Source organism: Sminthopsis crassicaudata, chromosome 6 (assembly GCF_048593235.1).
Source record: "Sminthopsis crassicaudata isolate SCR6 chromosome 6, ASM4859323v1, whole genome shotgun sequence".
NCBI classification, from domain to species: domain Eukaryota; kingdom Metazoa; phylum Chordata; class Mammalia; order Dasyuromorphia; family Dasyuridae; genus Sminthopsis; species Sminthopsis crassicaudata.
The window spans coordinates 66,055,052-66,069,938 of record NC_133622.1 but is presented as its reverse complement, the minus strand read 5'-3'; the positions used below and the strand labels follow the sequence as shown (position 1 = coordinate 66,069,938).

Sequence of the window (14,887 nt, the reverse complement as noted above, 5' to 3'; positions counted from 1 at the left end):
TCTTGTCAAGCCCTTGGTTGCAAGGAATTGCAATGAGCAAAATAGTATGTACAGAAAAGGTGACTTTTCACTTTAAATGTACTTTCAAAATAAGTTTTAATCCACATGGTAACTATGGCTCTGTTTGTAGTGAGGCTCAAATGATAATGTTTTGTCTTAAATTTAATCTGATTAAAATAAATTAAATTCCACCAGCATTTATTAAGCAATTTCCCTCCACTAGGGGCTGAATAAGGTGCAAGGATAGGACAAAAAGAAAGAGAAAAATGTAACAGTCTTTGCTCTGAAGTAGAAATTAATCACTACTAAGAGGCTATCTTTACTTATATTATATATTTATAATATTATTTATATTTGCTTTAAATTACTATATAATTATCATTAGTTGTTGTTTCTTTCCACTCATTGAATTCTTCTTTGATAGGTTTTATCTCAACTTTGTTACTGAAGAAGTAGAAAATCCTGAGAAGTAAGTACTAATATTTACTTTCATTTTAAAACATTTATTAAAACTAACATGCTAACTTAGAGCATTGGCAATTCTGTGCTGTTTATCTCTCCATCCACACCCCTCAGATAAATGAGATCTATTTGAATTCTGCCTGGAAGATATGTTATTTTTGGAATAAAGTAACCTCATTGTGTATTCTATTTTCCTGGCTGGCTCTAGAAGTAGAAAAGCCAGATGGACAGAGGTCCTTTTTACGTGGCTAAACTCTTGACCAATGGTTCCTATGTATATAATATCATGTTTATTTGTGGATTTCCCTACCACAAAAGTAATCCAGTAGACAAAAAGAATTCTAGCAGACAGTGATTTCAATTATTCAGAATGTTTATAGAAAATTACTCTTTTTCAGGGGACTGGATCATTATAATGACTAATTGTGTAGGAGAGCATAGAACTTCCTGCAGTTTAAGATGGAGTTCTCTGTGTATATCCACAAAATGCATACACATGTATTTATATATGTTTTTGTAATATATATGTGTATATATACATATATGTGTGCATCTATCTATATCAATCAACTTATCTATCTATCTATATATATATATATCTATCTATAGAGAGAGAGCAAATGGAAGGTAATTCCAATGAGAAGAAGCTAGCAGAGGACTAATTTAATAATTTTTGAAGAAAGTGGGATTTAATTGAATCTTGAAAATCAGAGAAACCAGGAAGCTTCGATGAGGAAGAAAAAAAGTTCTAGCAATAGGGATTAATCAATGAAAAATTGATTAATGAAAAAACATGTCACTCTAGGAACATCAAAAAAGTGTTATTGAATTATAGAATACATGGAAGGGAATAAAATATAAGACAGTTGGCAAGGTAGGAAAGCAGTCAAATTGAAAAACTATTAATAGCCAAAAAGATTTTTTTTAATATTTGGTCCTAAAGGTGAGAGGGAGGAAGTTACTAGTATTTACTGAGGAGGGAATGATGTGATTAGTCTTGTGCTTTAGGAAGATTGCTTTGGCAGATTAGTGGACAATGGAATGAAGTGGTGACAGACTTGAGGCAGAAAGATTGATCAGAAGGCTAGTCCAAAAGCCTAAATATGAAGTGTTAAGGCCCTATGCCAGGATGGAAGCGAAAGCTGTATGAGTAATAAGGAGAGGAGAGACAGTGATGTATTTGAGAGATGTTACAAAATTAGAGACAAGATGACCCGGCAACAAACAAATAAGTGAGGTGAATGGGAATCACATTTTGAGGATGATACCAATGTTGGAGAACCTGGGTGTCTGAAAGAGAGCGGGGATTCAACAACAAGAAAAATGTTTGAAAGAGGAAAAGATTTGTAGGGAAAATAATGATTTCTGTTTTTGGACATGTTGAGTTTAAGCTTCATTGAACAGAAATTTTTTGGAGCCTTGTTGAGATTTTGTGTTGGTAACTATTGTGTCTAGTTACCTTGTAAGACTGCAGTCGGGATGCTATATTCATTTTGGACTGTGATTCATACTCTTCAATTGTAGAAACGGGACATGTTTAGCTGAGAGAATAGAAGCCTTAAGAGGTATAAGAAAACTATATGTTTCTGAAGGGTTGTCAACTGGAAAAAAAAAGGATTAGGTAGTCTGCTTGGCTCTGTAAAGCAGAACTAGATTCAATTAGAGGAATGATAATAATAACTCACATTTCTTGTAGGATTTAACATTTGCCAAGTGTTTTCTTAAAATAACCCTGTGAAGTAAATAATGGGGTATTATTAACTCCTTCTGCCTCCATTTTACAAATGAGACAACTGAAACTCTAAGTAATTGACCTGGGGAATCACACGGTAAATATCCAAGCTGGGAAATGAATCCAACTACTAAGTGGTAGGTGAAGAGGAAGACAGTTAGGGATAAAGTATCAGGCCTGAAATCAGAAAGACTAGACAGATCTGTCCTCAAGAGATTTACTAGTTGTGTGATTCTGGACAAGTCACCTAGAATCTGCCTGTCTTGGTTTCCTCAAAAGTAAAATGGGACCAATGTCCTTAAAATGCATCTACTTCTCAGGTTTGCAGTGCTTCTTAAATCCAATATTCTCTGTAAAGATAGACAGAAAGATAGAGACAGAGAAATTGAAGAGGAAGGCAGAAGAAGGAAGGAAGGAAGGAAGGAAGGAAAGAAGGAAGGAAGGATTTGAGATTGTGTCTAAATCTGAGATTGAGTGAAAAGCTGGATCAAAAACTTGAGTGCTTATGGTTTCTCAATCCAAATCAGGTAAATTATGTATGCATTTTTGCCATATTGCATAATCAGACAGTAAAGAAATTTTGCAAAGGACATTTGTTTAAAACAACCCAACATATAGTTACTACTACATACTAAGCATTTCATATAGACTAAACTAAGTTTCATTCGATCTGTTGATTTTTGAAGATCAGGGCATAGTGCTGGAGAATTGATGAAAGGACATGTCTTGCTTGATATATTGATGGATCTTGGCTTTGAATGGGGTAGAGAAGAACTTTTCACCTTTTGTCAGCATCACTACCTTCACTTCCTGTTCAGTATTTCTGGGGGGAGCAAACTCCCTTTTCTTAACTTGTCACTTAATTTGACATACACATATGTTAGTCAGCTGGTCATTTCTTGGAAGCTTAAATGATCATTCATGTATTAGTTTTAATGACAACAAAGTTGCTTTTAAATGATTACTTTAACTCACTTCAACATTTTTTTTATTATATGGCTATGTTATTATTTTTCATCTTTCAAAAATATGACCTAAAATTATAATATGTAATGTGAGGGGGAAAATGGAAACACCCCAGAGGTCCCTTAATAATGTTATTTATGTAATATTTTATAGATACAAAATATCTTTTACTTATACATTATCTCATTTGAGCCTCATTATTATCTCCATTTTATGAAGGAAGAAACTTGAGTCTTTGAGTTATGGGGCTTTTCTAAAGTCATCCTAAATAATGGAGCTAGAAATCTTTGATCTTTTGACTGGAGGTTCAGTAGTGTACTTAAATTTCAGGTATAACCACCCAGTTAGTTTTTGGTTGTAGATACACAAATCTCTATTTCCTTAGAGACATTCTTCCTAAGAGTATGGTATATATGCAATTCATGAGAACAACTCAACCAGAAGACTTGGATAGTGCTATAAATTTAACAATGTCTGAACTGACTTCCACCTAGATCTATTTATATTTGAAATATGTGGCACAGTACTACCTTGAAAGAAGTAAATTTGTGAGTGGACTGATAGAGTCATGATTTGGGGGTATGGTAGAAAAGATAGATTCACCTACTGCCTTTTGTAAAAAGTATTGTATCATGCTAAAAAATTGTAGAAATAACTAAAAATTTTGAAAGTGCCAAATATCCATTTGGAGTATGAAAGGACTCCGGAGTACAGTAGCTTGTTTTTTGAAAGCCCTTGGATTCTAGGAACTATCTTAGTTTGAATTTTGGATTGAATGATATGATGCATATAACATGCTTTGCTAATATTAAAATGGTATACAAATGTAAGTTATTATTAAATATTGTCTTATTGTCTTCTCTAGATGTGTACAAGATGGTCTATATTTATTTAATAGTATTTTTGCAATGCAAAATGCCTAAAAGATCATCTTGTCTAGCCCCTTACTCCATTATTTTTATAAAAGAATCTACTGAGTACTAGAAAAGTGAATTCCCCCAAGTTAATGCAGGTAGTAGATAACATAGCCAATACTTTAGCCCTGGTCTGCTGGCTATACCCAGTGTTCTTTCCTTTATAACACTCCATTTCTTCAGTTCATTACTTCAAGGAATGGTAATTTTGTCATATTATTTCTATCAACAATGAGTACATGCATTTTGAGAGCTGCTTTTGATGAAAAATTCACTGCTTCTGAGTCCAAGTTGAGGAGAAAGCCCTTTAAACTTAGCAAGACTGATCTTCAAACAAAAAACAGTCTGTCATCTAGTGTGGATGCTAAACCTGTCTAGATTAGTAAATTAGTCAGATGTTGCTCTCTTGGCATATTCTTTGAGAAGCCAGGATAACCTCATATGAGGTTAAGTTTAGTGGATCATTTTACTCATTGTGGTTAGGATACCTATTTTATCCCGAATGTCCCATGATAACTAAATACTAGAGAGGAATTGGGTCAGTGGTTACTAAGGAGCAGTCTACCATCATTTCCATTGCAAAGTGAGAAATCTGAACAATAACATTTCCCAAATTCTCTTCACCTTGGTTTTTTTTGAAAAGAATAGACTTTTTTTTAACCTATATTGAAATAAATTATTTTGCAAACTTCCAGTGCTGTCCATAATTTCTACTCTTTCTCTCATTCCTTTTTATGATTGTTTTTTATATTTACTAAAAACAACTTTTAAAAGTTATCTTTTTCTGTGCAGAATTCTTGAGTGGTAGATTTTGACTCAGCTTTCCTTGCAAATATTAAAAAATGTATATTATGAAAAAAAGCTTATGCTATTAGAAATTCCTGTCCTTTTAAGTTGTGATTATACAGTCCAAGATAATGGGAACCTACACATGGTGAGCTGGACTTGACTAACGCTAGTTCAAATATTGGAACAAAATGAGACACTTATAAGTCTTTCATAATTTAAAAAAGGAGACTTATTTAGCATTGCATAGAAAAGATATTGAAAGAAATGGTTCCCATCTTGAATAGATTTGGTAGTCTTTCATTCTATAGGGAAATGGACCCAGGTAAGCAAGGCTGGTACCTTGGAAAATCGAACAAATTTGAAGGGCTGTGACTCCTTCACATTGGCAAGCATCTTTATCCTTTTAGTGAATTAGGAAATCACATGAGGGCCCTGGAAAAAGTATGTTTCTACAGCTTGGTGGATATTATGTTGGTCCGTTGGGCCAATTAAGAGTTAGGAACAGCTTTATTGGCTTTTAGGGAAAAAAATTAAAAAAAAATAGTTTAACTTACATTGCACAATTATTAAAAAATCCAAAACCAGTGTCAGCCAGTCTTTTGTAATTTTAGTCAATCCAGGGGAATTTTAAGGGTATTTAATAGAAAGACAAATAAAAAGTTTTAGCACACTGTTTCCAAAGTTTCTTGTCAGCATAGATTTAGATCAGGAAGGAGTTTAGGAGTCATCTAGTGCAAGTACCTCATTTAGCAGATAAAGGTAATTATTTGGTCAAGGTCATGGAGATAGAAAGTGATAGAGCTCAGATTCAAACTCAGGTTCTCAGACTCTGAATTCAGCACTCCTTAATAGATGATCTCACATTTAAGATCACATATTTAAATATTTACAAAGGACTTTTCCCTAGGAAGGGAATCATTGTATCTGTTGTTTGTATCTGATAGTTCAGACTGAATGTTGGAAAGAAATGAAATGAAAATGAAACCCTTATAGGCTACTAAACAATTAATAAAAAAGATGTATACTTTTGGCTTTTATAAAGAAAAGGATGCACAGTAGCACTTAGCTCTGGTGGTTCTGTTCCCTCTCATTTCTATATAGAAATAAACTCATGTGGAGATGGAGCCCACAGACTCCATGTAGAAACCTTTCTCCCACATTTCCCCCCTTTTCCATAGATCTTTTATGCCTCCATTGACTCCAAAAGTGTTCTTTTCATTTACATTGTAGTAGTCATGGTGTAGGCAGTTTTTTTCCTTTCATTTTAGATTTTTTTTGATTGTATGAGTTCATAAGAATTTGCCTATGCATGTAAGTTCTTTATCTCTGTCCCTTTGTTTTACACAAAAAATATCCCATTTATTCATATACTGCATCATACATGTATATTTCCCCTACCATTCACCAACACCAGTTTGCATTTTTTTTATTCCTTTGCTATCACATAGAGTGCTGCTATGAATATTGTGTTATATATAGGACTTTTGTTTCTATCTTTGACCTCCTTGGGGTATATGCCCAGTGGCAGGATCATTGAGTCATCTATAAAATTTTTATGAGAATAATTAACATTCAGCAAGGTTGCTTTTAAAGTTCTAGGGGTTGACACAATTAGTACAATGTCATTTATGACTAGGAGCATTTGGAGAATCTTACCATCAGTAGGTTCTATTATATGGGATTTTTAAAATAGGCATCATTTTAAGACTTATTATTGCTCACCTTAATGAAATCTCTTTAGTTGAATCAATTATTTTATACTGGAGGCTTTCTTAAATCTTTGAATATATTACTCTGTGTCAGGTATATATATATATATATATTTCTGAGAAAATAAGTAGAAACATAGATTTTCCAGTTAAATTATTGAATAATGATGACTCCAAAGCAATTTAACAAGTCATTCTATCCCAACTGACTTGCACTAGATAAACCATTAATGGTTAGGCAGAATGGGACATTTTCACTTCCAGTAAATCAAGATTTGAAAGTTCATCAGATAACCTTGGAATACCTTCCATTTGAAGTGGGTATTTAGGAGCATTGATTAGGGAAGTTAATACAGAATTTCAGATGTGAACTCTCTGGGATTTGGTACAGGGAGATGAACAAACTGGCTTGTCTAACAAAGGGGCTTATCTAACATCTTTTCACTTATTCTGCTATTCATCAATTGCATGCCCACTGTATACCTAGCAATTTTTGAGGCACTATAAAAGATGCTTCATAGAGCTTTCAGTCTAGGTTTAACAAGTCAAAGAGATAGAAATTTTGTCAATACATTATTTTAAGCATACCCTACTTTGTTTAGTTATGTTAAAATGGAATATTTGATTTAATAATAATAAAAATTAATATCATTGAGTTCAGTTTTGTACCAGATACTGGTAAGATAAACAAGAAAGAACTCTTACCCTGAAGGATTACTATTAGACTAAGGAGAAACAACATACATGCTGGTAAGTGTGTACAAAATAGGTTCATAGTAAACACATAGTAATTTATAGTAAACACAGTAATTTAGGGGATAACTAAAAAAAAACAAAACAAAACAAGAAATTGGAGAGATCAGGAAAGATTCCAAATAGGCTGTGCATTGAGGGAAGCTAGGATGCTACAAAGATGACTTGGGAAGGCAATGCATTGTAGACATGAACAACTTGTTCAAAGACATCGAGGAAGAGAATAGAATAATGTCTGCAGAAATGGATGGAGAGGAGATTGTTCGAACATAGTAAGTGAAGGGAAGCAATGTGAGGTGAGTCTAGAAATTTAGAATGGAACTACATAGTAAGCAGTTTTAAATGGTTCCTGGGAAATAGGGTAAGAGGAAGCCATTGAAGCTTAGTGAGTAAGGCAGTTATGTTTGGACTGGAAATATCCATTTGATGGATTGGAGAAGATAGAGATTCTGGTCAAGAAGATCTTTTAGAAGATCATTACAGTAGCCCATGTAAGAGATGATGAACTACAGGTCAGTGAGTATAAGGAAGGAGACCTATATGAGCAGTGTTGTGGAAACAGTGATGTTGTAATCATTGAAATCTATTTTTTTAAACCTTAAGTATATTTGCATGTACAAAAGGTAGTGTGTCATAATGTAATCCTGAGAATGGAATCAGGGATGATTGGGTTTAACTCAGTCTCCAAAAGGACATCTCCATTGGTACTAATAAGTTGGTGGAGCAAATTCCCCATATTGAGAAAATCACAGCATATTCATGAATATAAGAATTTATTTCTTTTTTGTCAACTTTTATAGTCAGTATCATTGTTATATTTGTAAATTCAAAATGTAAATATGGAGAAACTTGCATAAGAAACTATTTAATGAATGGTGAAATTAATTTTTATAATATATTACATAATAGGCATCTGAAATCTTATTTTTTCTATATCTTACATGTATTTAAACATTTATTTAATATCGCTGAAATGCCAAGAGTCATAACTTATTTAGAAAAAAAACAACCTGTAAAAAGTAAATATTGTGCTTTTGGAAATATTTAAGATTTTCTATTTAGAACAAATGACGGAGGTGTCTGGATCTAATCCAGTTGTGTAATTTGCAACATTTTGTGAGGCAATTTAGGTCTAAATTACTTTTGGGAGCAAGTGATAGTAATGATGATTCCTTCCTGATTGTGACTTGCTGAGGCAAATGTATTTCGCAATGAGTCACAATTGTGCATTTTCAGGTATGCTGCAACATGCATCAGGCCCCAGGGTGGAATGACTTAACACTTTTAAGTGTTCTCCTCCACCTCTTTGGTGAGGGTAAAATGCTTGATGGGAGTCTTGAGAATTAACATGAACATGGTAACTGTGATGGTGAGGGAAGGAAGAGGGTTCAAAGTATATTGGAGGTACAACTGGGATTTACATAGAAATAAAAATGACTAGTCCCCAATTGACACTGGTGTTTTTTTGTACCTTCAAGATAACTTCACTCAAATTTGAGTGTCTTAAATTAAATTATGCTAAAGTAAAAAGGAAAATGGGGAGAATAATCATTGATTAAACACTTAGTGTGTGCCAGATTCTGTGCACCCACTTACGTGAACTACAGATGTGGTTCTATTTATAGAGGGAAGAAGATAGATATGGGTAATATTGGTATAATCATTAATATTAAATATATTTGCATCTGTAAAAAGGTAGTATAGTATAATATATGATTCCCCCCCCTTTTTTTTTTTTTGCATTTTACAAATATTATTTCATGTAAGTGCTATTATTATCCCCATTTCATAGTTGGGGAAACTGAGGCAGGTGATTTGCCCACTGTCATACAATTAAGAAGCTTCTGAGGCTCGGTTTGAATGCAGGTCTTCTTGACTCCAGGCCCGTGGCTCCGTGTACCACACCATTTAGCTACCTACAATTCTTGGTCTTTTTGCATGAACAAAACACAGCAAAATCTCCTTGAAAGGTATATGTGATGAATATAACTAACTCACCAGTATGTATTAAAGATCTGTGTGTCAAGCACTGTGTTAGACATTGTTTATACAGCTACACTGAATGTACTAATCCCCACTCCAAAGGAGTTTACATTCTAATGAGCGAGACAAGAACAAGTAAAGATAGTAGCATAAATGGAAGGAGAATATATAAAATTAAAGACAAGCTAGTTTAAGTGGAAGAACCTTAATGGGAGAGAAGATTAGGAAAGGCTTTATGAACATTGTATTTTGAGGGGTGCATTGAACGAAGTGAGGGATTCTGAGGAGTGAAACTAAGGAGGGAGAATAAAATTTGGAAATAGGAGAAAAGGTCCCTTGTCAGAGGATTGGAGAGAACACTTTGCCTGGATTGCTGAGTGCAGGAGGGATGGTAATGTCCAGTGAGACTGAAAAGTTAAGTTGGGGCCCAGATAGTGAAAAGCTTTGAAGGACACCGAGGAGTTCACATTTTATTCTAGAAGTAATAGGCAGAATTTGGGGTCTATTGAGTGGAAGACTTTGGGGTTTATTGAGTAGGGACTGGCATGGTCCGCTCTATATTTAAAAATGACTTTAGTAGTGATGTATATAATAGACTGCAGAGGGGAGAAACTGGAGGAAGAGAGACCAATTAGGACATTAATATAAAGGTTAACGGAGGCAAAGTCATTATATACTGTCTAGCTATTAAACTTCACCTCGAGTTTATTAGAAGCTTGTGAAGGAATAGCCACAATATTCTGGGCAAATTCTTGATTAAGTCGTTATATTTTGGATTCCAAAGACTTGGCTTTGAGTTTTCTAAATATAGAATATGCTGCATCAACACTGGAAAATCCCCTTTTGGGATCTGGTTCGAAGACCAGCTCTGTCATTTACTGTTTAAGTTACTTTGTGAAAAAACCACCACAAAAAAAAAATCCTTTATTTTTTCCTTGTTTGTAAAATAAGAGGGTTTAGGCTAGATGACTCCTAAGGGTCTTTCCAACTATAAAGCTGTGATCTTTTCCTAAACGATTGTCATTCTTAGCATTACTGGAGGTCTTTTTATTTTTAATTGGATCTGTTATCAGTATTGGGAATTCCTTGTGAAAAAAATGACGTGCTAAAGGAGAATGCCAACTGTTTTGTAACTTAAAAAACATTGGAAAGTTGCTTTGTGAACAGAAATGTTAGGTGAAGAGCCCACAGTCAGTGTGCCTAAGAAATAGAACATGAATTCAGGTAATCCCCACTCAGAGGTTCTCTATTTTTACCTCACTGATGCTAAAGCACTAGACTTTGGTTTCAGGACTAAATGAAAGCTAGGGTAACATTTCTGAGAAACAAATGCAAGGCTAACATATGGTACCTGGAAGCAATCTCAAGAAACACGTGTGTTTAAAAAACAAATAAACCAACATAAGAAACCCAAGTCCCTTATACTCTTTCTATAAATAGGGGTTTTTTTAACCTGTGCCCCACCCTTCAGAAGTCATTCCATGGCTACAGTTCAGGAACTTCATGAACTTGGATGAGGGAAAATAGCATCTTTATTTCCACTAAACTAATTGAAATTGAGCATTTACTTCAATTATTTAAAAACATTCTGGGAAGGGGTCCACTGGCTTTCCCAGTTCCATGATGGAAAAAAAGGGCTAAGAATCTCTGCTCTATAAGATGCTATGATTACTATTCTTTTTTTTTTTCTTCTTAAATTGAGCTTTTGCTTTTTTTTTTTCTTTGCAAATATTCTGACTTTGGATTATAAAGTAGGTTTGGTGCAGATGGAGCCATCTATCATTGTTTAAGAAGTTACACAGTGCAAAGAACGTATCATTGAGATGTATTGTGTTTGTAAACCTGCTCTGGGATTGATAAATCATGTCTGAGGCTGCTGGAAAGCCCACAAATGAATTGCTTTGCTATGACCTTGGGGTCTAAAATCAGTCAGTTTGTCTATTAGACTTTTCCAGTATTCTTCTCACTTCATTTATTCCTTCTGTTCTAAAGAGCTAGCAAATAGTGGACTGGCAGCAAGTTTCTAAGGTTTGATATCATCAGTCTTTTCAGAAGAGCCAGGGTAGCCACATGCTCTGAATAATCGACTTTAATATCAGATTTAAATAATCTCAGTGTCATGTTTAATTAATACTTTGCCTGGCACCAATTTATATTAATTAGGGCCTGAAAGTCACCACACCCTGTCTCAATGAGATCTGAAAAGGAAAAACTTAGTTTTAAGAAGATGTCCAAAGGGCCAGTGGGATTGCTGATAATTAGAAAGGGAGGACAGCCAAGTAGGTTAAATTGCATTAGAATTTTTAGGGGCTTCAGCAGAGCTACGATTAAAACTTCTGGCAGCTGGAGCAGCAGTGGGAACAGTGGGGCATGAGGTAAAGACAAAAAGAAGTCATGACATTTAAGGGAGTTGGGGAGCTTTAGAGTTTCTGGTGTTTGAACTCTGGATAAGTTAGGGAGAAGAAAGTTTTGAGCCAGTGGGAGAATGAGTGAGTGAAGTAGGAGTCTGGAGATGATGACAAGGCTTTAGACAAGCTAAGGTAAATTACAAATGAGAAGAGGGGGCAGTTGAGATGGGATGTAAAGTGGCAATGGAGAAGAAAGAATATAACTTCTGGTGATCCTCTGTATCAGGAAGATGGGATGGGGTGAGGAGAGAAGCAGCTAGCTTTAGGCAGGGAACTAAGAGATGAATGAATGAATGAAAGAAAGAAAAAGGGATTAAGCACTTACTCTGTATAGAGCTGACTGTGGAGAATATGAAGAGAACAGGAGGTTAGTCATTCCTCTCAAGGAGCTGTCCTACTATTGGGGTAGACAACATATATGGAAGCTTTCAGCTCCAAGTCAGATGGAAAGGTCTTCTGCTCCTTAAGATGTAGAGACAAGATAAATACTGATAATATCTCTTCTTTAATGTTATTATTTAACATCAGTCTTCCCAGTGATTTTAGATTCAGGTCTTAGGCTAGCCCCATCAAGATCTAAGGAGAGACGGCTAGGGTAGTGATGTTGTTGTCTCCTAGCTCTGCCCCAACTTACCTTCCTGCTTTGGTTTGCTGACTTTCCTGCCTTGTTGGTTGCCAGCTGGTGGGTCTGGCTCTCTCTTCAGAGGGGTTGCTTCCCCACATGATGATTGAGAAGGCTGGGCTAGAAGCAGGAGTGCTGGTCTGGAAGTTGCTGCTGCCCTTGGGGCTTCCTGGGTCTTTCTGTTTGTTGGTGGCAGATGGTCAGCAGTTGTTTCTGGTGCATAATGTTGTCTCCTCACTGATGTCTGTGGGACCTGGACTTAGGTGAGGGGAGCAGGCTCCTAGGCTCTGCACCCTGGTCTTTTGGGAGATGGTGGGCAAGGTGGCAGTTGTGGGTTGGCTGTCTGAATACCAGGTGCCCTCTGTTTTCCCCTCAGCATGCCTTCCTCTTTCAGCGAGGCAGGCTTTAATTCTGCTTCTCTTTGTCTCTTCTGGAAGTCTATTGTTAAACCCTTTATTCCAGATCTCTATCACATTTCTTGTACCTTTCCTGTGCTCATGGAAACCTAAGCTCTTGAATATGCCAACAGCTCTTGGCACCCTTTCAAAAGCTGGCTACTCTTAATCTCATACCTCAACCACAGAGGGCAAGGAAAGGGAGTTGCCTTATTCTTTCCACAATACTACTTTCTGACCCTCCCTCTCTCACCATCTCTCAGCAACTGCCCCTCTTCTTTTAAACATAACCCCAATTTAATCATATTCTTCTTATTGTCATCTGTAGGTTTCCAGATCAGTTTTTATCTGTTTGTAATACTGTTAGAAGAAGGCTGGGTTGAATACCAGACAATAGAAAATGAGAGGAAGAAATGTGCAATGACATTATGAGGAGAGGCTTTAAAAATAATTACTATTTTTATTATAGCCTTTTACTTACAAAACATTTATGGATACTTTTTTCAACATTGCAAAACCTACAAGAAGAGTTTTATAGGACAAAGGTTTTTTTTTTTTTTGTAAAGATTGAAAGAAAAGACATGGTTAGAGAATTGGGAAGAAATTTATTTTTGAGGAATGTGAAATGGCTGGCTAATTTTGTCTTCAAAGCCTGTCCTTGGCTTTGTCCCATACCGATGTCAGGCACTTTGCACATGTGGCATGGATTTCCAAGCTGGCCATGGGTTGGAAACAAGCTGGGACTGCTGCAAATGGGGCATGTAAGGAATTGAATTGATACCCATTACTCTTCTGGGGACAAGTATCTCCCCATGTGTTAGTACCTATATTCTACCCACCCAATACTAATTCTAGCTCTGTATTTCCCATTTGATTCCTAGTTTTTGACACTCTATTACCAGCAGTTAAGTGAAAAGTTATTTTGCCTGTAAATTGCTTTTGTGTTTGAGATCACTACAGTGCTTGACACATAAGAACTGTTTAATAAGTGTTTTTTATCCATTCTTTCATATTAGGGGAACATAAAAATTGTCACCTCAAATTAAAAAGAATCGCCAAAAATCTAGATATCTAAAGTAATGAATGACTGAGAAACCATTAAAACACCATGAGATTTTTCTTCTTCTGCCTTATTTAAGTTAAGTGATGATATTAAAAAAAAAAAAAGCACAAAAAACTAGAAGAAAAATCTGCTTTAGAATCCTCACAGGTTCAATAAGTACCAACTTAGTTTCTATTTGGTTAATCTGTGAATATTAAAAAAATACCAGGGTGACATTCTACTATCCAGAAAGTTTTATATTTTCACTTTTCATAGAACTTAATTCAACTAATTTCAAGAAAAGTCTGCTTCAGGGTACCCCACACTTAAATTTTTAGGTTGACCAATCATAAATTAGGGTTATTAATTGTTTGGACATGTATACATTAATTGTATTTAATTTATACTCCAACATATTTAACATTTATTGGTCAACCTGCATCTGGGGGGGAGGGGAAAATTAGAACAAAAGGTTTGGCAATTGTCAATATTGTAAAATTACCCATGCATATGTCTGATAAATAAAAACTATTAAAATATTTAAAAAATAAATTAGGTTTTTTTTGGGGGGTGATTTTATATATATTGTCAGAGGAACTGGGGAGAAGGAAGGAAGGATATAGCTCAAATGGGACAGCTAAGTGGCACAGTGAAGGGCCCTGGGTGTGTATGGAAGTTTGTCATTTACTTCTGCAGCTCATTTTATAGATGAGTAAACTGAGGCAAATATAGTTAAGGTAGACAAACTCCATATCTTTGCTAAGGTCACAAAGAGTTGGACATAAATGAAAAATGACTAGAATGACAAATAGCGCAGATGAGCTGTTTCCCACATTTACCTCCGTTTAGTCCAGGTGATAATTCATACTCAAAGGAATTGAATGACTTTTAGCCAAGAAGTGGTGGTGCTGGAATTAGAATCCAAGGTTTCTGATTTCTTAGAGAAATTCAGTTTTTTTGCATAGAACTTTTCAAGAATGTTGTTTGTCCTTTGTCCTTAAAGAGGACCATAACATCAGGAAGGTAATGCTATGACATGCAAGTAAATTGGATTGAAGTGGGAGTGCGCTGTACAAAGTCACCAGCCTTTTTCAAGAACACATTTTGTTTTA

At 35.3% G+C, this 14,887-nt stretch overlaps 1 protein-coding gene and 1 long non-coding RNA gene across 2 annotated transcripts in view; one reads left to right on the top strand and one right to left on the bottom strand.

Moving 5' to 3' along the window:
* Positions 1–12,894, bottom strand: part of LOC141547686 (uncharacterized) — a 40,898-nt gene extending 28,004 nt beyond the window's left edge. Inside the window, exon 1 of the long non-coding RNA XR_012483591.1 lies at positions 12,351–12,894. This is a non-coding gene — a long non-coding RNA (uncharacterized LOC141547686). The remainder of the gene's footprint in view (positions 1–12,350) is intronic.
* The window catches only part of SLC7A11 (solute carrier family 7 member 11), a 110,626-nt gene that overhangs the window by 35,553 nt on the left and 60,186 nt on the right, over positions 1–14,887 (top strand). Inside the window, exon 6 of the mRNA XM_074276161.1 lies at positions 425–469. Coding sequence (XP_074132262.1) covers positions 425–469 — 45 coding nt within the window. The remainder of the gene's footprint in view (positions 1–424; positions 470–14,887) is intronic.